This window comes from Bremia lactucae, linkage group LG1, assembly GCF_004359215.1.
Source record: "Bremia lactucae strain SF5 linkage group LG1, whole genome shotgun sequence".
In the NCBI taxonomy this organism is placed as follows: Eukaryota; Oomycota; class Peronosporomycetes; order Peronosporales; family Peronosporaceae; genus Bremia; species Bremia lactucae.
Genome location: NC_090610.1, coordinates 5178352 through 5203869, shown reverse-complemented (window position 1 = coordinate 5203869; position 25518 = coordinate 5178352). Strand labels below are relative to the sequence as shown.

General features: G+C 44.9%; 4 protein-coding genes across 4 annotated transcripts; 2 read left to right on the top strand and 2 right to left on the bottom strand.

Annotated features, from left to right (window-relative positions):
- Positions 1 to 13312: 13312 nt before the first annotated feature.
- On the bottom strand, positions 13313 to 14457 carry CCR75_002064 (uncharacterized protein; the record flags this gene model as incomplete). The annotated part of the gene is made up of 7 exons (XM_067960164.1): positions 13313 to 13561; positions 13625 to 13696; positions 13759 to 13905; positions 13966 to 14061; positions 14125 to 14211; positions 14286 to 14369; positions 14434 to 14457. The coding sequence occupies 7 exons, from the start codon at positions 14455 to 14457 to the stop codon at positions 13484 to 13486; spliced, it is 588 nt and encodes a 195-aa protein (XP_067822966.1). The 3' UTR covers positions 13313 to 13483.
- Positions 14458 to 14845: 388 nt separating this feature from the next.
- On the top strand, positions 14846 to 15505 carry CCR75_002065 (uncharacterized protein; the record flags this gene model as incomplete). Its single annotated transcript, XM_067960165.1, has 1 exon — positions 14846 to 15505. The coding sequence occupies one exon, from the start codon at positions 14846 to 14848 to the stop codon at positions 15503 to 15505; it is 660 nt and encodes a 219-aa protein (XP_067822965.1).
- A 400-nt stretch (positions 15506 to 15905) lies between these two features.
- On the top strand, positions 15906 to 16386 carry CCR75_002066 (uncharacterized protein; the record flags this gene model as incomplete). Its single annotated transcript, XM_067960166.1, has 3 exons — positions 15906 to 16010; positions 16088 to 16172; positions 16240 to 16386. 3 exons carry the CDS (start codon positions 15906 to 15908, stop codon positions 16365 to 16367), a joined length of 318 nt encoding a protein of 105 aa, XP_067822964.1. The 3' UTR covers positions 16368 to 16386.
- A 442-nt stretch (positions 16387 to 16828) lies between these two features.
- CCR75_002067 (uncharacterized protein) lies at positions 16829 to 18455 on the bottom strand (the record flags this gene model as incomplete). The annotated part of the gene is made up of 4 exons (XM_067960167.1): positions 16829 to 16961; positions 17010 to 17138; positions 17205 to 17392; positions 17478 to 18455. 4 exons carry the CDS (start codon positions 18453 to 18455, stop codon positions 16829 to 16831), a joined length of 1428 nt encoding a protein of 475 aa, XP_067822963.1.
- Between the last annotated feature and the right edge of the window lie 7063 nt (positions 18456 to 25518).

Sequence of the window (25518 nt, the reverse complement as noted above, 5' to 3'; positions counted from 1 at the left end):
TAAGGAGACCGATGGTGACGCCGACTGTGAGTCGAGCGTCGTTCGGGTGAGGGGGACGGTGAAGGCGAAAAGCTATCAGACCGATTCCTCCCTCCACGAACAGGACTTGGAGAGCGAGGGACATCACGCGAGTAACGCGGATCCCTCAGTATTCTTTCAAAGAGGTCCAAGCGAGTCTTCAGGTGTTCATAACCCTGACGAGCCTTCGCTCGGACATCAACGAGATCCGAGGTCAGTTGTGAGACTTGACCCTCGAGATCCGCAAAACGTTGTTCAGCAGCGCATAACGCCTGTGACTGAACGGACGAAGGTAAGGCAGCCGCGAGTAGTTGGGCGAGATCGCCACTCCTATCGGGTGCCGCCTGCACTAATGGATGCGGGTGGGAATCAAACTTTCCTTGTTAGAAGGTTGCCTGTTCACCGCTCCGTAAGGCAAGGGTATCAGATCCTCGTCCAATGCAAAGGTTAACCGAAGAGTTTTGACTCTTGGGAACCGATCGATACCCTATGTATTGATGTGTTCGGCTTGGTGGCTGCCTATGAAAAAGAGCATTAGCTGGGGCCTCTTTGCTAGTCTCAAATGGACTTGCAGAAGTAGCGTTGTGAGAAGAAACAGGGGGTACAGTACCACCCATGTTTTCTTTCACACGCAAGCGGGCGAAACTAATTCGCTGCGACCGCTGTTTCATCGCATCGGAATGCGGATGAGTGCAGCGCAGGAATTCCGCCTCATATTGATCGGGCGTTTCATTTGAACGCAACACGACCGGGATCGGGAAAATACGCCCAAGCAATTTTCCCTGAGCCCTCCATGATTGAAAGACGCCATAATAATTATGTGCGTCTACAAGAGCGCGCTCTAGGAGCGACGCTCTTGGCCCGTTTAAACGAGGCCATTTAGATGGAGGGGGCATCTTTGGAATGCCACCCGTCACATAGCCACGTTCTAAACGACTGGCTTGTGACACCGACTGAGCACGTTCACGTGTCATTGGCGGAGCTTTAGGCTCAAATCTCTATGTCAGAACCATTATGGATTATGGTTTGAGCATAATGCGTTGTGGTTTTACCCAACGGAGAAGCGGCTGCGCTTTTAAGGGCAGTGCTCTCGTTACCTGTCGCTGCGCTTTCCAGCGCAGACGACGAGACAGCATTCGTCAATGCTGCTGTCACCATGTTGTGAGCCATGAGAGAAGTTTGAATGGGCAATAATGCGCCATGATCCTTCCTCATGAGCTCGTTGTTCGCATCACTACTATGAGGTGACGGCAACGGTGTCGACTCATTGTAGTCGACAATGAGCGACGGATCAGCATCGTCACTGTTAAAGTGGACTGCTCGCAGTTCCTCTCTCCTCTTTGACGATTTTAAAAATGTAAATTCGTTCTTAAAGGGGGGGATGGTGTCACGGGCTAAAAAAAAAAGTCGCCCTAATGTTACAAAGTCCCCGTTAAGTACACTTGGTGTACGTAAGGGGATGGTCAATTACTAAATAATTGTAATTAGACCCAGCACTCGGGTGTGGTGCACATTTGTGGCCAACCCTTGTGAATGTGATGCACATGGGTGCATTCACATTAGAAGGGATGACGACTAGCGTCATCCATTACGCAAGGTATCTAGAAAGATACGCTCGCTATTCATATTAAGTGTTATCTATAGAGATGACATTTTAATTGGTAAAAATATCTATTTATATTTAATACGATTAAATATAAATCAGTCTGAAAACTACTTCTTACTTGGTAAGTGCGCACGCGGAGCCGGATTACCGCTCCGTGACGACACTTAACCAGAGTACTTAGTGCGTTGGGTGAGGTCGCTAACGCGCCCACCACAACTACCTCACTGGACGTAAGAGAAGCTGGTTAAACCGCTTCCTCGCTGTGCTAGGGTGTGTGTCTTAGTAGAGCGTGCCGCATTACGACGTGCCCGCCTACAAAAGGTGCTTTGTCACACCTAGTAGCATTTCGTAATTCGTTTTAACGGCCTACCACGTTCCGTCCAACAAGGACATGTTGGACGAAGGAAGGAGGGCGCTAGCGTGAAAGGTTCACTCATTTGAGAGACTAGAATGGAGAGCGGTCAAACGCATGAGGACAGTTGTAGGTGGGTCAGCCGTTGGCGCCATACTATTCACTCTGAACAGAGATAAACAACATTCGGCCATCAACAAGCTCATATATCATGAACTCGACGAGGATCAAGAAAAAGCAGCCTCGCTTAATCAGCAAGGCTCTCAATAAGCAAAATTATTGAGAAAACAGGATGCTCAACAGACAGAATTGTTGAAATAGCAACATGTGAATGCTGCTAGGGGTCGGCGCTTTCGCGACGAACCGAAAGCTCTTAAGGTCGAAATCTCTAAGTTTAAGGCAGTCGAAGACGAATCCCTTTTAAGATGGCTCGTCGAATCAGACGACGCCATTGAAGCCCGCCGCATCGAAGATGATGCGACGAAAGTTAAATTTGGCATAACTACTTAGCCGGACGTGCCAAATCTTGGGCATTAGGGCTCAAATTTCCCGACCCATTGATATTTCGATTGTATGAGGTCTTTAAGAACCGGCCCAGGCAAATCACTTTGAGCCGCCAGGTGCCGAATCCGGAGCTCCAACCGAGCTACTGGATTTGAATCAGGGTGAGCGTGATCTTCACGCTTATGCCCAACATACACGATACCTTGTAAGTTGTATCATGAGTCATCCAATAGATGTACAAATACATGTAACTGTGTGTATTAAAGGTCTTGCAGACGGTCCTGTCAAGACTCACCTGTTCCGGCTCGAACTTAAAAAGCTAGATCAAGCGATCGCTTTAGCGAGCAGGAGGACTTTGGCCAGAAAAAGCTTCCGTCCACTCTGGAGCTTATCGTCATTCAAGACGACAAGAAAACGAAGGTCTAGAACCTATGGACGTCACGTATGGAGAACTAGAAACCTCGCTCGTCAAGTTACAAACGATTCCAAAAATGAAATCGTTGTTACCAGACGGCCACTACGCCAATGAGTACCCCAATGCCTTAAAAAACTGCGCGAAACGATCGACCTCCCTCTAAGAATAGCGGAGGACGTGGACCCGACGCTGTTGCGAAATCGCAACGGCGGGGCGGATCGTTTAAAAAGGATCGAGGTCAGTAGGTGCGGAGCGCCCTACTGACCCAGCAACGTCAGAAGAATTTGCAGGCCTTTTGACGAAAGTTGCTACTCACACACAAACATTCTGTTGACGAGCGCATCCTCGAAGTCATCGACTAGCGGTTCTGCGGGGCCTTCCAGTCATGGTTCCAACGAGCGCGAACGTTGCGAGGGTGGCTTCTTGTGGCGCGAACCATGGTGCTGTCGCGTTTGTGACACTATACACTGCACTTGACCGCCCCAAAGACAGTCGTCCGGCGATGGCAGTCAATGCTAAACCGATTTGTGCTGAGCCGCAAACACGACCGTGGCGCCAGAAATATCCTGCTGATTTAGAATTCCTGTACCAGAACCGCAGCGATGGCGGTCTTGGTATTACAAACCTTGACGCGCATCTCAAGCGACAACGACTCCAGCTTCTACTTCAGTTGGTGCAGTCCGTTGGCACTACTGAACCTCTCAATTGGGGACACCTACACCTGATTCTTCCTCAGTATGGCTGCAGCTACGCACTTGACACCTTGACCATATCCACAGCGGCACGGTACCATGATTTAATGGTAGCTCGCTTCGACGTGGTGAAAGATGACGTTGATATTGTGGCATCGCACGTCTTGGATGATCACGTGACGTGACCTATCGCCCGAAGATCGTGCCCTGAATGGTATTCGACAGCCGATTTGGTTAAACTCCGACACTGAGCTTCAGTTTGAGCAACGCATGCGCTGAGGCACCTCTACTGCGCTTCGACAGTGTCTTGAAATATGGACTGAACCTAATCTTCCCTCGCTAAGCGACTTCATGCATGCAGGACCCTTTTGGCCGAAGCAGCGAGACTTCATCAAGCAGCATGTAGACTCCGCTCTTGCAAACCCCCCCCCGGACAGCAGCTCAAGTGACTTCGCGCGCTACACGATGAATCAACGCAAATCGTAGAACGTCTCGGTGCCCAGCAAGTCACTCGCCCTCCTTCGTGGACTGGCTCCCACGCGCTGATCCCGTACCTCGAAGTCACGCAAAACGAGGACACGTATTGGTTCCCGAACATTTCGCGCTCGGCTGTACTCGCACTCGTGTGGAAGCTGCCACTCCAAGGAAATCCCATCCGATAAAATTCAATGGGATTGCTTTCAAAACGAAGGCATCTAAAGACACGCTAAGCATGGGAAGCATCTGAGCAGGATCCTCCCAAACGATCCCTCTACTTGCATGCATACATATCCTAATGCACGCATATGCACAAAGCGCAAAACTTTCGGTGTACACATGAATCATTAAGACATACAGCATGAACGACGGGGCCAAAGCAAGGATCCTTGCTTCACCAGCAAGGCTCTCAATAAGCAGGGTTGTTGAGAGAACAGGATGCTTCATTAACAGAACTGTTGAGGCAGCAGCATTTACATGCTGCTAGCGGGTCGACGCTTTCACCACGACTCGAAAGTTTAAAGATCAAACTCTTTAAGTGTAAGACAATTCAAAGGCGACTCCCTTATAAGATGGTGCGTCATATTAGACGACGCCACTGAAGCTCGCCGCATAAATGATGATGCGACGAGGGCGTGATTAAAAAAACAAATTACTAAACACTTGTGAAGTTGGCTTGTGGTCGGGACTTGCGAAACCAAAAGTGAGATTATGATGCGGTTAGGTCCTTTCTTTTGTTCTTAGTCTTACATTGTCTAATCAATAATAAGTCATTCAATCTGTCATTGTCCTATCAATCAACACGTCGATAAGTCTTAATTGTCTAAATAATCATTAATAAGTAGATCAATCTGTTAGTTTCCCATCAATCAGATGGGGCTTAAGTTGTTCCAACTTTAATAAGCAGCATGCAAATGTTAGGTTGCTAAAAAGTCACTACATCACCTTTTACACTCTCCCTTGATGTTGGTTCTGTGAAGCGGTTATCTGGTTAGTTTGAGACTCGAAACGAATTTGTTGTTTGTCTTTGCAAGTGCCTTTGTCATGCCATCGGCTACCATGTCTTCAGTTGACTTTCCACTCCCTCACAGATAAAGTGGTATTTTATGTCGATATGTTTCGTCCTTGAGTGGTAGACAGGATTATTTGTCAATGCTATACATCCTTGGTTGTCTTGATAAATAGTTGTCGCATTATCATGAAAATACTTAAAGTCCTTGAGCAGTAGTCGGAGCCAGATCGCTTCCTGACTTGCGTAATAGAGACTCAAGTTTTCGGCTTCTGTATTTGAAGTTGCCACTGTTGACTGCCGCTTGGACTTCCACGAAATGACGCTACCGTTTTAGGAGAAAACATAGCCTGTTGTCGATCGTAGCGTGTCCAAATCACTAGCCCAATTTGTATCAGCAAATCCAATAAGCTCCCCCTTCCTAGCGCTGTCGAATAATATTCCAATGTCTTGCGTTGGCTTCAAATACTTTTGAATCTGCTTGGCTGCAATCCAGTGCGATTCTTCGTACTTCTCGCAAAACTAAGCTACCTCCCTCACGGCGTGTGCAATGTCTGGTCGAGTACAAGTTGCCACGTACATCAGTGCTCCCACAACCTCGCAATAAGGGAACTATATTACAAAAGCTTCCTCTTCTGCTGGCTTGACAAGTCTTGAACTGCTGTCCGCTGGAGTTTGTACATCTTTGCAGTGTTACATGCCAAATTTTTCCGCAAGTCGTTGATCTATGCAAGCTGGTCAATCTTGATTACCTTGCTGCTCCGGTCGCGATGCATCTCAATTCCCAAGCAGTATTTTATACATTACAGTGAAGGAGAGTACGCGCTCAGATAGCGTCGTATGCTCGGGCATTCTTGGTCCAATAATCCATGCTTCATTATCGGGATTTAGGTACATGGCGACTTTTATAAAGATGAAAAGTCGCTATGTCACAGTACAAGACGATAACAGAAGTGAAGGTCCTGCGTAGTGATAATCGAGGCGAATATCAAAACGCTGGAATGGATACAATCTGCGAGCAGCTCGGGATCAGGCAAGAGTGCCGTATAATCCACAGAAAAATGGCATGGCTGAACGAATGAATAGAATACTTGTCGAAATGACAAGATGTATGCTCAAAGACAGTGACCTGGACAAGCGCTATTGGTGTGGGGCGATTGTGACTGCAGCAGACATACGGAATGTACTGCAGAATTCGTCAAGCAAAGGTTCATGTCCTTTTGAGCTGGAATTTAAGCGGGAACCCATTTAGAGCACATCCGTGTATTTGGCACCGTATGCTAGGCACGTCTCGCCATAAAAGGCGAAAGAAGCTGGACGATTTTGGGACTAAGTGCCATCATCTAGGATACGCAAAACAACAGAAGGCATACAGACTCATTAACGCAGCTGATGGTTCAATCGTTGTATCACGAAGTGTGACTTCTGACGAAAGCCAAGCAAGCAAGACAAAGATAAGCGGTACCGGGGGCATCTTCGACGCAATTGACAACGTGAATATAGATAATGCAAATGTACAAGCACCACCGGCAGTGGACCCCCAGACGCCACCTTTACGCCCAAGTTCGACAACTGGAAGGGCACATAGAGCCAACAGGATGCATTTTCACGCGGGCATCTAGCACTCCTGGTACGGATGGACATGAAGAATGGATGGTGCGTTCGGTGCGCAAGCGGGGAGGTTTCGTTCGCTATGAACAGAAATTTTTAAGAAAATCTCGAGGAGTGTTTAACTTGGACGATTTTGAGGACGAAATCGGCTTGCTTTGCTGCCTCTATACTAAAGAGAATGATGGGGAGAAAGCAACGTCATATAGTGAGGTGATGACGAGCAAATACAAGAATCAATGGTTTTAGGCAATGGAGAGCGAGATAAAGTCACTTCATGATAACAAGCCGTGGAAGCTAACGAATATGCCTCAAGCAAAGAAGGCGATTGGGTGCAAGTGGGGTTCCCGGATAAAGCGCGACCCAAGCGGAGCAATTATCAAGTTAAGGCGCGACTCATTGCTAAAGAATTTACCGAGCGACCTGGCATTGACTATGACACACATTTGCTCCAGTGGCTCGAAAGGAGTCGACCAATACTGCCCTGGCGAAAGAGGCAGCAGAAAATCTTGAAGCAAAGGAATGCTGATGTCGACACAGCTTTCTTGAACGGTATAGTAGAAGAAGGGATATGCATGGATCAGCCGGGTGGCTTCGAAGACTTCACTTGTCCAAATAAGTAGTATCTGCTTGAAAGGCTCTTTATGAACCAAGCAAGCTGCGCGGCATTGGAACAACAAGCTGAACCAACACCTGGAAAGCCAAGGTTTTGATCGCTCCGCCGCAGAGCAAGCGTTTTTGTTCGAAAATCAGCAGAGGAATACAGTATTGTTATCATATATGGCGACGATTTGATGTTCTTTAGCAAAATGAAGGAGCATATTGAAGCGATCAAGGCCGCATTAAGATTGAGTTCAGTATCAAAGAACTTGGAGAGCAAAAAACAATTTACAATCTTTCCAGCGCCGCCTCGCTTATTTGAAAGTCTTCTTGACTTGTTTAGCTGTCGCACAAACTTCGAAAACACCTTCTTCCCCAATCTTGACTCTGTCAATATGGTCGTCTTTAATCAGTTTACTTACTGTTCGGCGCGAGGCGTGACAAGTCGTCAATGCCGCACATTACACTTGCTAAAAGCAGCGTGACATTCAAATTCGGCGTCTGTTTTGAGATTTTCGATCCTGTTCCCACCTTCTTGCTTCCTGACTTTACGACGCATTTGTCTTTGGTTATTGAAATAGTCATGCAACGTGCAGTTGCCGCTGTTGCCGAAAAAAACTGCTCCTTGAGCCAGAGTTGATTCGCCAAGTCCTGGGTCTGATGAAATCTTTCAAGCGCGACCCACGCACCCGCACACGTTTTGCACTTACAACGTGCATTTGGTGCGAGTCACGAAATCTCGGAACAATTGCCGCGTGTGCCTGCATCTCTGTTGGTATGGATTTGGGTGCCTCGCCGGTTATCAACGCCCACAGCCCCTTTGACATAGGTACATCTTCATCTTAAAACCCCACAAAGTGTAGCTGTTCCCATCGAAGGGCTGCACTGATACTGGAATCGTTACTTGGATCATAACCTCAAAAATACAAACTACTAAACACCTGTGGAGTTGGCTTGTGGTTCGGGACTGCAAAACCAAAAGTGATATAATTATTGAGTTAGGTCCTATCTTTAGACTTAAGTCTTAACTTGTTTTAATAATCAATCATAAATCAATCATTCTGTCATTGTCCTATCAAACAGCACGTCGATAAGTCTTAAATTGTCTAATCAATATTAAGTAAATAATTTTATCAGTGGCCCATCAATCAGATGGGGCTTGAATTGTTCCAACTTTAAGAAGCAAATTGCAATTATCTGGTTGCTATCAGTCTGTCACAACATCACCTTTAACAGAAGGTTGAGATGTCCTACTAAGCTGGAGGTCTAAAAATCTTGGGCCTTAGGGCTTAAGCGTCCCGACCCATCAATATTTTTGGTCGTATGAGGTCCTTAAGACTCGGCTCAGGCAAATAACTTGAGCCGCTACATGCCGAATTCAGGGCTCCGGTCGAGCTCCTGGACTTAAAGCAGGGCAAGCGTGATCTGCACGCTTATGTCCAACACACACGATACCTTGTAAGTTGTATCGTGAGTCATCCAATAGATGTACAAATACATGTAACTGTGTTTATTGAAGGTCTTGCAGACGGTCCTGTTCCGCACGAACTAGAATCGCTAGATTATGTGATCTCTGTAGCGAACAGGAGGACTTAAGCCTGAAAAAGCTTTCGTCCACTCTGAAGCTTATCGTCCTCCGAGACGACAAAAAACGAAGGTCCAGAACCTATGAATCTCTCGTATAGAGAGCTAGAAACCGCGCTCTTCAAGTTACAAATGATTGCAAAAATGTAATCGTTTTTACAAGACGGCCACTACGCCTATGAGTACCCCCCTAGGAGCATTGAGCGAAACGATCGACCTCTTGCTAGGAATAGCGGATGACGCGGACTCGACGCTGTTGCAAAAACGCAACGGCGGGGCGGATCGTATAAAAGGGTCGAGGTTAGTAGGTGCAGAGCGCCCTACTGACCCAGCACTGTCCGAAGTATTTGCAGGCTTTTTGACGAAAGTTGCTCATCACACACCAACTGTGTGTAACTAACTGCCCCAGGCGATGAGGTTAAGCTCATCACCTTGATAATTATTAGTGGCGAATAAAGTGCCACTAAAGTTTCTAGTCGATTGTGCGGGGTCGAACAATGTCATTCGACTCGAATCGCTAGAAGGATGCAGACTCAATTTATTGAGCGCGATAATCGTTTAACGAGGATGACAGTGCGCCTAGCAACAGGCGCATCTGTAACAGTAAAGAAACGTATAGTCGTTATCCTAAATAGTACGATGATGATTTTATCGTACTGAATTTGGATGTGTCATCCATGGATTACCATGGCTTAGGAAAATCGAGCCATTCACAAACTGGCAGCATCAAGCCGTTAAAATGCCTGTCTCTCGTTCATCAGATGGTCATCTGATGAACGTCGTGGAGCGTTTACAAGCGTAAGGATGTCCTACGGTGAGTGCGCTGGTCTCACCTGCGGTTCGGTCATCTGCACGACTGCACAAGACCTCAGTGTGTCTATTCATCACACTATGGAGCTAGATCCCGACGGCTATGCACAAGCAGAGGCAGCATTCGAATGATAACCATTGTGACGTGGACATAGTAACCGACGGCAGTGCACAAGCTCAGGCAGCGTCAAAGCACGACCACTCGAATAAGCTGAGTGGTACGAAACAAGGATGCTTGCTTCGAAAACAACATCCAATAATATTTGAAACGTCTGTCTATCAGAGACAGTGCGAAACACGGCGCTTGTCTCCACAGCACATCCGCGGCTCTGTGAGTTTCTGTGAAGCCTCACACCCTCAATTAATAAAATGCACGCTTTGAAGGCGCTCCAACGTCAACCGTTTCAGTGTGTCAAGTGCAAGCTACATCCGGCACTTAACGCAGTAAGCACCAGGCTACAACCCCGAGACGGCATACAGGATGGCACCCCTTTCCCGATGTCACGGAACAGCTATGAAAAGACAACCACACTCTTACGGACTACCAGGTCTGGGGCTGCTACAGAGTATCAAACCCATAATTTAACTCTGTACTTCCCAAGAAGCGACTTGGACGCAACATGCACGAGGCGCCCGGACTGCAACCGGCAACATAATGGACTTTTCCATATCCTCTGGGACTGCGCGGGAGCAACTAAGGCATACACTTACATTATCACGCAGTGGACGCGATCAGCAGTATCTTCAACTCAACTGCTCTCGTATATACAAGCAGCATTATCACGATAGCACCGGAGCTGCCTTCATAAGAGAGAGTAAATATTATACACATATTCCCAGAAAACGCTGACCTTGCTGGCAGGGCATGAAAAAGGATATGGTGGATAGCCTGATCCGTCTGCGTATCCACGCTTTGGATTCAGTGGAACAGGAGCATGCATAATCAGGAAAGTGCGTCCACGGAGCAAGAAGCAGCTGAAGTCAAACAAGTCCTGCTATGCCAACTTCGGGTGGTCGCTATCAGGGATCAGCGGCAGGATCACGATGTTTACGAAGGTGTCTTCCGACAACTAGCAACGGAAATGTTTTAAGACACTATCGTCAACCGGTAACCGGAAGAGCACAGCCCATGTAACCGGGAAGTCATACATCCTGGAGTAGAATAACTTCACGTGGACGAGGGTATCGACACAGCCATTCTCGATCGAAACTCTCGGCAAAGATGAGTGACAACTTGTTGGTTTGAACACCAACTTCAAGCCACCGTGTAGCCTGATCAATAATAGTGATCCCGCAGCTTCCGTCTTCATAGGGTCCGATGAGATCGACAAGGACCACATCAAATGGATTTACGCTCTTGCAAGTTCTGGGTGGAAGAAGACCATAATCTTATTTTTCACCATGAACCTTGGCACGCTTGCAAACCAAACACGTCTTGATTATTCGCGCAATCGTAGACTCCATGCTTGGCCAGTACAGGATCGGGTGCATGGTCTTGTAAAGTCTCTCATGAGCTGGATGTTCATGACTCTCATGGTACCAGTGCACTAAGTCTTCGCGAAGCTATGTTGGTCCCATTGAACCGTCTGATCACCAAAGTTGATCGTGATGCCAAGTGCACGGAGCAAATCTCGACCAATGACCAAAGCATCTTCGCTGTCTTCCATCACTGGAAAGCAGTGCGTGATGACTGAATCAGCCTTTAGCTTAAGAAAGCAAAATTGAGCGACGATGGTCCCACTACTCGTCACATCGTGGCCCATGGTTGCGAACACCGTCATCGATTGTGACACCACTTTGTACCCATGTTTGACACTGGCAACTACAAATGACTTGTTAACGATACTTCGTGAGACACCAGTGTCCAACAGAGCTGCGAAATTTTCTTTGTCATGACGAATTCGCTCGGTAACGCGCAGCGGAGCTGTTGGGCAATGGGCTTTTGCCGGACTAGACCAATCAGCTTGCACTCGTTTTCGGTGCTGATGTCGTCCTCCTTGAATAAATTTGGGTACTTTTCTTGATCACTTTCGACTTCCAGCTGCTTGTGCTCCTCAATTTTCTTCTTGAGGTGAAGCAACCACTTGTATTGTGCGATCTTGTTTTGTGATGAGAGCACCACACTCATCGCGTCCACCCGACCATGGAGTTGGTCTTGTTCCTTCCTTCTTGCTCTTGTACTGTTGTCCACTTTTTTAACACTCTTGCCTTCGCTGCGATGTCCTACGCTGTGACTGTATTTCTCCTCTGCCTCTGAATTGTCCACGCCCTTCTCGTGCAGCGGGCACCTGCTGTAGTCGCTCTTGTTTCTCTAGTCCCGAGAAATATAGCATTATTTCATTCACTGTATCATGTCTTTCACCTGCAGCTGCAAGCTTGTCTTGCCATGCAATCGGCATCCCACGCTTGTAGTAGCGGCGCATCTGCACATCTAGAATCACTTCAGTTTTTTTTATCAGAAAGATCTGCCAAAAAACGAACATTTTCGCACAGACGCTGAGAGAACATGAGCACACTTTCATCCCGTCGCTTGGTCATCGTCCATAGCTCGTGGTCCAGATCGTCGCTAAACCTTTCTGGCACGGAAAGCAAACCCGCGGCTGTTTAAAATTGGTCAAATACCATGTATCAGATCTTGCTTCAGCCACCAACAGGTCTATATCATGAGCAATTCCCCTTCAATGAGATCAATCAAGTTGAGGCTCTTTTGTTCTTCTTTCCATCTCTTCTTCTTGGCGAGATTACAACCGTATAGATGACGAAGTCGTCATCATCATGTCGGCCCATGCTGGATGGGGATTGGTTCTCTTCTGTCCGATTCGAATTTGATTAATCAAATTGACAAGCCCTTGGCTAGCAGAGGGGCTATCGGCTCTGTAACGGGGCACTGCGACTTGTACTGTTTCAGTACAAGTCCACTTCACACTGCTTCAGATGTGAGTGGTGCCTCTCGTTAGGTGACGTACACTGTACGTATAGAGGAAGACTTCTCTTAAGGCAAGTTAGCTTAAGAGTGTAAAATGAAAACTGTATTAATATAGTTAAGTGTCTCTTAATCTATCTTTGTAAATGCTGACTTAACTATAAACTAATACTAAACATGTAAATGAATTCTTATCTATCTTATCTTGTAACTCTCTTTGATTACTTCTACAGCTGATTAGTCTGCGGAATAAATAGACATAATGGTCTATACCTATTTATGGATAAGAATTCAGGACATTACTATATAAAGTAATATCCTGCAAATATTATTTACCTTTTAGATAATATTAATTAATAACCTTTTAGTGTTAATTTCATGTAACGATACACCCCGTTACAGGCTCCGCAAGTCTTGTTCGAAGGGCTTGTGGAGTTGTTTATAAAAGTGAGAATGAATTAAAGATGTAGTAAGGCCTATAGTGCTTAAACTAATGGCTTACAAGTTGTAAGAATAACAATTTTAGCTTGCAAATTTAAAATAACTAAAAAAGTTGTGGTGGAAATTATTTAAGTAGGAGCGGTTTACTTAAATTAAAAATAATAAAAAAATCAAAAGATAGTTGTGGGGATATCAAATTTAGTTGTGCGTTTAAAGGACAATTCCTTTTTCTAAAGAAACTAGGAGAATTTAATAAAGAGCTGAGGAATTACATCAGGTTAAAGTATCTCTCGGCGAGTAAATTTGATTATTAAATGGTCATTCTAGTCAAAATTGTGGGCATCGAGAGCATCAAATTAAAAACTAAAAACCCATGAGCTAATGTTCGGTCTTGGTTAATCGAATGACATCGTTAAAATTTAGTGTCTCTTTCGCGGTGGGGGTTTATGTCAGTTTCTTTTTATGGAAGTATGCCTGCAGGTATTTGGCTTGGTAAAAGCCTACGAAAAGCAAGATAGCAATCTGCAGTCACAAAAAGCTTAGCACCATTTATTGCATCGATTTGACCACATTTTCACGTCTTACCTGAAGCACAGATACTAAGGTGGCGTTGTAGTTGTTAGACTTGATTGAAGACTGAAGCGCCATACTTTTTTCCTGTTGGCCCAAAGAATCAGCAAGTCAGGCTTTTAACTTGCATTTCCAAGCAAATTATTGACCTTAGCGTAGTCTTGATTGCGCTGGAGAGCACTCACTCGATCTCGGAGCTTTACGATGTTAAGATGGAGGTCGTCCATCTGATTCTTCTTGGCCAAATTCTGATACTCCTCATGGCTCGTTCCCATGCTCAATTTTAATGTGAATCGCTAGTAATTACAATTAGTTTATGTGGTGTAACTAGCTAGCAAAACTTTGCTTTCGCTTACCATTGATGCATCATCTGGAAGGGCGTAATTGGACGAATCTAAACTGACACAGATCCAATGAGGCCCCTTTTCCTGTGCTGTGAGCGAAATTGCCCCCTTTCAATGACAATATTTTAAAGCCTTGCACCAATGTTTGAAGCGAATCTGATAGCAAACAACCTTCTGGCTTGTCGGCTCGTTCTTTAAAAGCGCCTTTTCGTCCACGCCCTTGTTTGAATTTGGTGCATAGAATGCTAAATTTGTCTTCTACAATCAGCCACGATCACAATAAGTTTCTGTCTCTTTGTTGTGGCAAGAGTAAGTGGATTTTGCTTACTGACCATGACATCCGTTGTATCTGGCGACTCGTATTCAGCGCGGACCGTTGTATCTTTGGGCACATCCACCTGGAAGCACCGACGGCTCTACACAATCGTTTTTCCGTAGTAATGTGTTAAATGAAAAGCGGTGCGAAGGACAAGCTCATACCTTTTCATCGACATTAAAATACATCGCGTCCGACGCGCCTTCGCTTATGTCTTTGGGCAGGTGCTTATTATAAAGGATTTTCGTTTTCTCATTGCGTGACAATTACACAATTAGAAAACGACAATCCTTTATAAAAGAAACTTAACTGCTAATTTATCGATTTATTGTGATAAGCTCAATGGTACAAGCGCATTCAGTTGGAAATTTTATAAATGTGGCGATTTTGGGGTCGCGGATTTTTTAGGATTACCAAAGTAATCAATCAATCGTAGCATTTGCTGATTGGCTGAAACGTGTGAGCTGAGATGCTGCATATTGAACCCAAGTCAGCTGTCAATACTCATTATTTTTCCCCCATCCCGGAAGTCCATCAAGTCGGTTTGATCACAGTGCGCGATTTTAAAAGCGGACTATGTCCAAGGAAGGGTTTCTACTGGTGCACGATGAAGGCCGCCGCAGCCATATCTACTACTGTGTGCTGGGTGAAGGCAAAATGCAGTACTATACGAAACGTGATCGCGGTGTGATGGTTCGAGAGGTCATTCTCTCACGTTCAAGACTGAAAGTACGCGGTATGACTGACGCAGACGGTCGTGGGTGCCCTTATAGCTTTTCCGTTAGACTTCAGCGCTCGAGAATTCGAGATGGAAGAGTTTTAGTTTATGGTTCGCCTGTGGTGCTAGTAATGAGCGCGCCCACGTGGGGCGAGCGCAAGGACTGGGGCAATGCCATCCACGCTTGGCAGCGCAACTATTGGGGCGAGCCCCAACACAAGGCACTCGGTCTGGCGCTTGACGAGCTTGAAGTTTTCTTTGACACCCAGTATAAGGTCCTTCAAATGATGCTGCAGACAGCGGTGCCGGAACCAACTAAATTGGAGGCTGGTCGATTAAAAAATCATAAATCCACTGCGGTGGCGGCAGCTGTGGCGGTACCCAAGGCACTGTTTGGCAGAGCACAAGCGGTGAAAAAGGTTGGCAATCAAGTTAGCAAGAAAATTAGGGAAAAAGCAGTAAGTTTTTCGCTGCCGCCAATGGGGCTGAGCGTGTCAACTTCGGTGCCAACTGCGTAATTGGTCCGTGTACGAATTGGCACACAAATGAATTTTTAATTTATACATGAACTTTAAATGGAAGTCATTACCTCATGTAAATATAATAGTGAATTTCTAGAATCGAGATAAGTGCTGATTTAGGAGGTAATTATAGCTTTGCTTCATTAACGAGCAAACATAAGAGCAATTTCGACAATGTACCGTATCCAATTTTTGCTCTATTTTGTCCGTCACAATTAATCTTTATAATTGCATAAAAACGTCGACATGGATTGAGGCCACAGTCGTCATAATTCTATATTTACGTAAGTATTTAAAAAAAGTGCTTAGCTTTGATAAATAAGCACTACAAAAATATTCTTAATTTTTTTGATATTTTATCTTTCCTACAAATTTTAAAATACCAATCCGTACGAACATGTTTCTCAAGCGCAACGACGAGAGTCTGCAACCAAAGGGTGACGAGGATTCGATCCAGCTGCGGCAAATGCTGACATCTTGCATGATAAATCGGCAGATATTGGTATTACGAATCAGCAAATTCCACGATCAAAGCCTAAAAATTACCATCTAAAGCTGACCCAGTGTGTGTTTTATTAGTGTTGCATTGCTGGTGTCCTGATCGGTATACCTATTAGCATTCAGCAGAAATCATACAAACCATTTGCTATTCTTGGCGTCTTAGGTTCGTACCAATTCGACTCATTGTTAATGACGATCTTATCTTGAACACTTTCCTTTGTCCGCGACAGGTTCGTTTGTCGACTACTCGACTCCGTATACGACGGACTGTAGGATGATTCACAACGCCATGCAACTAGCGCTTCAGCAAGAGAATAAGCGTGATACAGCTGCTAAGCTTGTGAATAAAGACAATTAAACGTGGCTGCAATTTATAATTATGATTTGACTATTCTAGATGCATTATCATCCGCGACGTCATGGATACAGTATCACCTGATCAAAAAGCAAAACTACTGCATGTGCTCAAAAAGCTTATTTACAAGAACAAATCGGTCACGAACTGTCCAAAGTCAATTTTGCATTATATTCGTCACAGACGAAGTCCTGCTGATAATAGGCAGAAGGTTTTATTACGACTATCCTTATTACTGCCATAACCTCGCACAGTGCTTACAAAGCTAATAAACCATGATGAAAGATAATTTAACAGAGCACTAAATAATTTTGGAGGCTCACTTACTTCATAAGTCCAAAATTTGAAATTCAATGCAGAAACAAGCAGCATATCTTTAAAATTGGTGCATCTCCCTGTGAAAGTTAAGAAAAAAGTAAATAAAAATATTTCATGAATACGCGGCAAAGTATTCATCCGTGTCTTCAGTCAGAATCAAAATCGGAGTCCGAATCCTCATACTTTTTTGCAGGAGGTGGTGGCAACCCGGGAGGGAGTGGAGGCTGGGCAGTCCCTGCTTTACTTGTTGCATTTGGAGAAATACCATCCGGATCCATGCTACAGCGCAAAAAAAAATTAAACAAAGCGATTATTTTTAAATTTTACGTTCCACGTTGCTTCGTCGAATGCATCTTCGAAAATACGTGCCTTAAAATGTCAAGTGTAACGCCGTCCATGTTGAGTTTGTGCTGAATAACGCTATCTGGCATGCCCAACTTGCGCATTTTAAAGTATCTGTAACAATATATCTATCGTTAGTCATATAATCAGCCGTATATACATACACATAACACTAAATACTTTTCAAATGCAGGATCATCCTTGAGTTTCATCACGCCAGCCACCGGTAATTCATCTGCGTCGAATTCTTCAATGTCATCATCACTTGAACTGCCCATGTCGCTACCTGATAGCGCCGATTTGGTAATGAAAGACGGAAGTGGAGGTGGTCCATCCCCAAACAATGAGGCAGGTCCGCCAATTGATGACTGCCGAAAAAAAAATCACAAAAAAGTCGTCACTACAAAAGCAAAAGTCCTCGCAAATAGAAAAATCTTTGCTGTATCAACGCACGGTGGGTGACAGTAGCGGTGGTGGCGGTGGGAATGGCAGTCCAATGTTTTCAGATGACCGACGCTCAATTTTATTGGGCTCCAATAGCGACAATGGAGGAGGAGGTAACTCCATAATTTCATCGTCTGAGAAGTCACTTTCAAGATCTGACGGTGGAGGTGGCGCCATGATAGGCAACATTGGTCCTGTGGGTTCTGCAGGTATCGTTGACGCCAATTTTCCACTTGGTGAAGGCCCTTCAGGGTCCATGTTGAGAATGTTCGTATTTATGCCGTCCATCATAAGTTTGTGCTCAATCACTTGGTCCGGAATGCCTAGTCTCCGCATGGCAAAGTATTTCGCATATACTGGGTCGTCTTTTAATTTTAACAATATAGGCCCGTTATTCCCGTTTAATTCATCATCATGATTGTCATCGAAATCTCCCATTAATGAAGGTGGTGGAGGTGGCATCGAGTCTAACGAAAGAGATGGAGGCACTACCAAGGCACCCTCCAATCCGTCGATAGACGTAGGTGGTGGTGGAAGCGGTATTCCTTCAATCATCAATGATTCTTCTGTAATAGGCGGTGGAGGAGGCGGAAGTGGCATCTCATTGACCTCCATGGATGGTAAGTCTTGATCTGAAATCCCTAGATCCAGATGCTTCGTATCGCGATTATCATTGCCGTAAGTTGTGCTGTCCGTCACATTAAGATCCGGAATACTATTTAACTTGGCTTCCAAAATCGCTAGAAGAACTTCGACCCTAGTGACATTGGTCGACACACGCATGATTCGGTCCTCACATTCGTAAGCAAAGTGATTCAGGAAGCGCGTGGTGTTAGCTACAAAGTTATTGATTAGTAATAGTGACTTGGCCACAGGGATTGACGGAAGTTGTGAAAGATCCATTGGTAGTTCAGAGTCCTCCTCTATGGGTGGTGAAGCACGCGAAGACGATGCCACCAGTGCCGACGACGTCGACATCGGCGCCATGTCTGAGAAATCAAATTATGGGCTTACTGCCCAGGCAGAGCGGAAAATTACTGAATACATTGTAGTTAAAATATCAATGATTAATTACAATAAGTTGCTTTGATGCGACACAATAATTCGATTAGAAATTTATCGTTACGTGAAAGCTATTGTTAAAATTCATAAAAATAAGTAACAATTGCCAATAATAAACAAAAATCAAAAAGCAGTGCCTTCCGCCATCAAATTCTATTTCTCGTTCCTCTGCCTAATAAATTTTCTACGTGTAATTTACCTGCTGCGACGCATCGTCGTCAATAAGGCGTTGGCAACATGAAAGTGACCCCCTCAGTTGCTTCTCGACTGTGAGCCCTCCTAATCAGGTGCCAGTTGAAAGGGTCTCTAAATTAATATTACGGGACCTGGACTAATTAATCTACCTGGCTTGAATCTGATGTTGTGTTATACTATACGAGTGTTATTTCATGTTTTTAAAAAGGAGAGAACACAAACAGGATGGTTCCGGCAAAGCATGCAGTACCGCGTACGGCTGCGGCTACTCCTGGAAATCCACGCTTCTCCTTCGTGTAACGGTGCAGCGGCGACTCCAAGTTCTTCTTCCGAAGGGTTGGGACAGATATCGTACTGCCACTTTCCGCGTATGTCGCCAAGGGTACGTGGCGTATTATTTTAAATATCATAAATGTCGAAAGTTTTATTTTTTTGTATTACTATGTTTATATAGCAATTGTGCTTGAGTTTCTTCAGCGCAGAACAACCCGAACCAACTACAAGGCCCTGGAAACGGACCAGCCCGGTAACGGCGCTTCTTATCCGGACCTATACGACTTACGAAAGCGCCAAATATATATTGGTGGCTGAGAGTCCCGAGGCTGGGGAGAGCTGCGCCTTAAGTAGCAAGGCAGACACAGTGGTGCAATCTGGATTCGGATAGAATGAGTTAGCTTCGGAGGACGAAAAGGAGTCGAGGGCGAAGCGGAAACAATTATTTCAAGCTTATAGTCTTAGGCGATGTAAAGAAGGGAGGAAGAAGAGTTCAAGCCGAGCATCCTGTAGCCCGGGTGTGGGATGTCGTGAGAGCGGCACCACACGGCAATACCTAGTCCAATCGAAGAACAATTCGACGGAGTGGAAAAGTATCGAACAGCTGAAGTACTGCGCGGGCATAGTAAAGTCTTGCGACTGATAACTCGCAAATACGCCTACCGTACAAAGTTAATGCTGAGGATTAAGCTGACGGCCGATGACCCTAAGGACGACGGCGCCTTTAACGCCTTGCAGATGGCCTTCGAGCTGATGCGATACTTTGATGAGGCGGCCACGACAGTGGACCATCTGGTATGATCGGATAAGAGTTAGAGACAGCGGGCGATTCGGGTGTGTGTGGGGGTTGAAGTTCGGACAGTTGACTCAATGTCTCCGGTATGAGGTTCTTCGCACAGGGTGGGCCGTGGTCAAAAAATTCAATGCAAAATCTCTGTAGGGATGTTAGTTCCGAACCCCCTGGGCATAGAGCAGTTGGCTTAGCGGAAGGAGAATCCGCTTGAAGATGGTGCGTACCTCGCGTATGCGCGCAAGACTCCAGGAGGACGGCAATACCCAGGTGGCCATGACCCAGACGTAATAAGAAGGTTCAGCTTCGTCCGCTGATTTAAGCTTAAATTCGGAGCGGATAGGCCTTTGACCACTGTAATGAAAATGAATTTAATTGTTGCCACTGTAAATAAATCAGAGTAAAATCTTGATGCAGCGCCGCTAGGACACCATCTAGTCGATTCACCAGCACCGTTAGGACGCGTTGAAAGCCAACACTCCTTCTCGGCCGTATTGTGGTTAATGCAGGTTCAAAAGAGCGCGCAGACTGTCAAGCTTTTGCGATTTCAGCGCCTTCGTCAAGACGTCAGCAACCATCTTGTACGAAGGTACGTATTGTGGAGCTATGCTACCACGTCCCGCTTGATCACACACAAACTTGACCCTTGTGTCAATGTGTTTTACTTTTACAAGTGATGACTCCCCTTCCAAGTGCTTGATGGCAGCCTAATTGTCATCATCATTAGCATGGGGGTCAAGATTACTAGGCCCAACACCTGCAGCAATTCCCGGACTCCACGTAGCTCACGAACCGCGTCTGAAGCGGCGACAAATTCTGCTTCCATTGTTGACAATGAGACGCCACCTTGTTTCTTGCAAGTCCAGTTAATAATTGTTCTATTTTACATCGTCGTTGCACCTGTCAACGACTTCTGATCAGATTTGTCTGCTGCAAAATCAGCGTCGCTGTATGATGACAGTCTCAAGGGATTTCCATCAGGATGATCGGTGGACATGTGCATCTTGAGCTCTTTATTTCCGTTTAGATAACGTAGGATGCGTTTCGCTAAGTTCCAGTCGAGAACAGTTGGCTGATATGCTTGTGTTGTTGCTTTATGATCACAGAGAACAATATTTGGTCGTATACAGCCTGCCACCCACAGCAGGCTGCCCACAAGAGACTGGAAACTCTCCACAGCTGGCTGACCTTCACTCGCGTGTACCGGTAGCAGATCTTCGTGCCGAAGAGACAAGTCGTAGCAATCGTCACCAATTGGTGTGCGTATCCTTTAATCAATTACGTATTAGCACTTACAATTATCTCATTAATCGCTCCTTGTTGATCCAAAAAATATCCCCCATTCTCCATCGTTACAATGCGCATTCCGAGAAGTTTGCTGACGCGTCCAAGCTGCTTGATCGACAGAGACGAAAGACTTTGAAAAAAAAAATACTCAATCAGATCAGCACGAGTCGATGGTACTGAAAGATCATCGACGTAAACACCAACAAGTATTATGTCTCCATCGATTACTTGTGGTAAAGACACATATCAGTGATGCATCGCGAAAATCCAGCTTCAGTGAGCTTGTCGCGAAGCAGTTGGCTCCACAAACGCCCAGCCTGCTTTATACCATTTAGAGTCTTCTTCAACTTTAGCACAAGCTCGTCGCCATCTTGGCCACAAATTGTTTAAGCTCTTCAACCATGAAAACCATTCCGGCTGGTACACCGAGATTTATGTCCGACCCAATTTCGTTGTCAGCTTGCGCATAGGCATTTTGCACGTCGCCATGATGAGCAGGAACTTTCCAAATAACCGCGAAAGCCAAAAGGATTTTGACTGTCGCCATATCCACGACTGCTGCGAATGTTAAAAAAAAATCAACTCCGAAGTTTTGCTCGATTCCACAAGCAACAAGTCGGGCCTTAAAATGCTTAATGTTACCTTGTGCTTCAGTCTTAGTATTATATACCAATTTACTGTGTAAGGCATTTATGTCTCTGGGACATTTACTGACTTAAAAAACGCCAAGTCGGCTTAACGCAGACAGCCTACGTCCATAGCTTTAACCAATTCATCCGACTTTTGGCTTTTTATAGCCTCGCCATAATTCAATGGATCACGTTCAGTGATGTGATTCACTTCCGTCGTGATGATCTCCTTCTGATTATCATCATCCAGCGACACACTTGCTCTCGAGCGCGTTTCATTCCACGATCTATACCAGACCTTGTTCTTCTTCTTCTGAGTCTTGTTACGAGTAGTTTTTAGCGCCACAATCTCTAATGAAGCGCTCGTTGCTTCATCTCCTTTAAACGTCACCACTTTCGACATTAATTCTACGCTGAATGTGTGAATTCTGTGCATCAGTCAATGTCTCGATTTTTTTACATGCTGAGTGACAATAACCACTCTCTCTTGCTTCAAAAACACACGATGTCCTTTCGCCTCGTCACTTTTGCCAACTCCCGTAGCATACCGCTTCGCGTGCTTACTGCTGTAAACAGAATATCTTGTTCACGCATAAGGATCTGATAGAATCCATCCACCAGATCCATTGACAAAAAGGTAGTACTCTTTGACATAACATCAATGATTACGTCTTTTCGTGGTATCGGCGTTTGAGCCGATACAGTTGCAGCGTTCAATTTATTGAATGCATGCACAAACCACCATCCTCCTGTTGCTTTACGCACACAGAAGGTCGGAGAGCTAGCTATGAGGGAAGTTGATTTCCTCACATGGCCCGCTGCTAAGCGATCGTCAAAGAGTTTCTCGATCGCTATTACTTGTTCACTAGGCAATGGCCATTGCTTCATGACACAGTATTTCGAACCTGAGGTTAGGTCGATTTCGAGTTGAATGCCTATTTACTTAGGCAACTCGCACTGTACGGATTCAGGAAGCACATCCTTTAATTCGATAAAATCCTTATATTAAGGATTTGTATTGAAAGACTCCCAGAATTGGGATGTATAACGTTTCATCCGGTTCTTCTCATCGAGGACACGTTCGTCCATCAATGAACTGCTGAGAACCTGTTCGTTCTCTGGAAATACTGTTGCCGACCGAATATCGGCCACGTAAATATCATCTGTGACAAGTGCGCAGATCTGCTTGCCTTTGCCACTGCGCAGATCACACAAGGGTCGTTTCGGTTCTAGCGTTGGCAATTGAGTTGTATTCGAAGATGACTTCGGAAGCGCTACTAGATCAAGTGTATAAGCGCCTAAACTTGATCCAGTTAACAGATGTGTAACCAATCTGTTCAGATCGGTGCGGGATTTTGCACCGAGCTATTTTGACGACGTATTCGTTCGTAGCAGAGCAATGAACGGAAAGTCGAATGTTAAAGTACATCGTACCCACGTCCAAAAAGTTCTTATACTTATGCGTAAGCACAAGTTGTATGCAAATTTCAAGTAGTGTATATTCGCTGCAAGCGAAATACCACTTCTTGGGTGCATCGTGGGTAAACACGGTGTTAGCCCGGATTCCTAAAAGATCAAGGCGATCACTAATTGGCATGTGCCAGTCGATGTAAAGGGACTTCGAGAGTTCCTCGGCTTAGCGGCGTACCTGCACAAGTATTCACGCAATTATGCCGAAATGACAGTACATAAGTCGAATTCTGTGTCGCAAACGTTGCATCAGGGCAGGAGGCGTGACGATATCATAAAGTCGGTATTCAATTTGCGTTGCAGAAGCACTGACTTTTAGTGGGAGAATATACTGAATGCCAGAATATTCGCACCACCAATGTACAGCTCGCTCTAGACTTGTCCATGGTTGCGACCGTCCAACTTCAACTGCAAGTGTCACTCAATCGGCAATAGTTCGAGGTACTGGCGGCGCGTTCGGTTTGGAGTACACCCCATCGGATAAAATGTCTCATCAGCCTCCTTCTTTGGGCAGCCGACTCGGCTCGCTGTCATTTAGCCTCGCTTTGAAATCTCGCGCGAGTTCCAGCAGCAGCGAAGATGTGAAATCAACTCTTGTGACGTGCTTTCATGTACTCTAGTTGGTAGATCCACAATAAAAATATGTCCTTTATAATTGAGGTCTAAGAATCGGAGAACAACTTGCAGCCCTTCACCATCGCCAATATACTTGTTGAAGGCATCACAAGATACCGCTTCGCATACGAGATATGGGTCGATTTCAGCGCCGTCTTGACCCCGCGACGTGGTCGATTCTAAGCGCATTCATTATGTTAGAGATCTCATTAGCAGTTTTAAAGCGCGTGAAATTCGACGTCATGCTTATATTAGCACCCGAAGCCTCTTGATAAAATCCGAATACTCTTGGTCGCTTCGATCGAGCCATAACAGTACGAATCCCCGTCGCCCAAATTTGAGACACTCATGGGAAATACAAAAGTGTATGATGCTTTTGTTGCACTAGTTGTCAGAGGCATGATTTTTCGATTGTTTTTTTATTTTTATTCGGAACTATTTACTTGGGGTGTTGCTACTGCTGGGGTTTCAAATCGTGGTGTCGTACTTCCACTATAGGCTGATATTTATCAAATGAGTTGAAGTTACCGTATGAATGATGTTCTGCTGCCATAATCCGCAGAATTATACTTTATGCAGCATTTAGTATAATATGCACATAAATATAATGCTGCGGATTATGCTAGCAGAACTTGGTTGATCAAGCAAATTTATAAAATATAGTAAACTTAATGCAGCATAAGTATGATTCTACGAATTGTGCCAGCAGAACATCGTTGATAAAGCAGATTCAACGATTTCCTAGTATTAGCCCAGCGGCATGTACGACATTATCTTTGAAACCCCAGCAGCAACACCTCAAGATTATACTGCCGCATACAAGTAAAAAAGCAACGAAAATTATGTCTATGGCAATCAGCGCATGATTGTCGGATTCTGGCAACAGGGAATCGTACTAGGATGGGCCGAAACCTAAGCGACCAAGATTATCTCAATTAAATCAAGAGGAATCGGGTGTAAAGACAAGTGTGACGTCGTTGTGGTGATTGCTTGAGGCAATAAGTTTTTGTTGCAAATTTCTTTTATATGTGGCAGTATAATCTTGGATTGTTGCTGCTGCTGGGGTTTTAAATTGTATTGTCATAATTGCCTCTAGGCTAATACTAAGAAATCGATTTCCCAACAACTGGAAGTTTTGCTAAGGTATTTTAATTGCGAGTTGCCGTGCGTAAAGCTCATGATGTCTTGTGTGCAAGAGAATGAGGCAACGCTAGCCCAGAGCGTGGCAAAAGTGAATCCTACAGAGCATTAGAAGTATCGGCTTTGCTCAAATTATTGAATGGAAGGCTGTTGAGATTGAAGCGCATTCCAAAGAGGACTAAGCGTGTCTCTTAGCGCTGCACGGTCTCGATAATGAGCTCCTGAACGCTATACGCCTTCTCTTGAAGAAAAAATCTGTACAGGATGCGCCAGCAATGTCGACAAAAGAAGTCAAATGTCGACTAAGAAGTCAAATACGATTCCTATCGCATGATCGATGATCAACTTATTATTATATAAAATATCTTAAATAATACATTTCTAAAAAATCATCAGGTTAAAATAAATTTTCAATAAATTTTATTCTATATAAAAACAATAAATTTTATTTTTAATTGCAAGATAATGTAACTTATAATCGCCTTTTAGATCTTTCTTACATATCGGATAAAATTTAAAAAAAGGGTTGAACAACTATAATTTTTATAAGAAACACTAATCGTTTTAAGTAATGACCGGAACTGAAGAC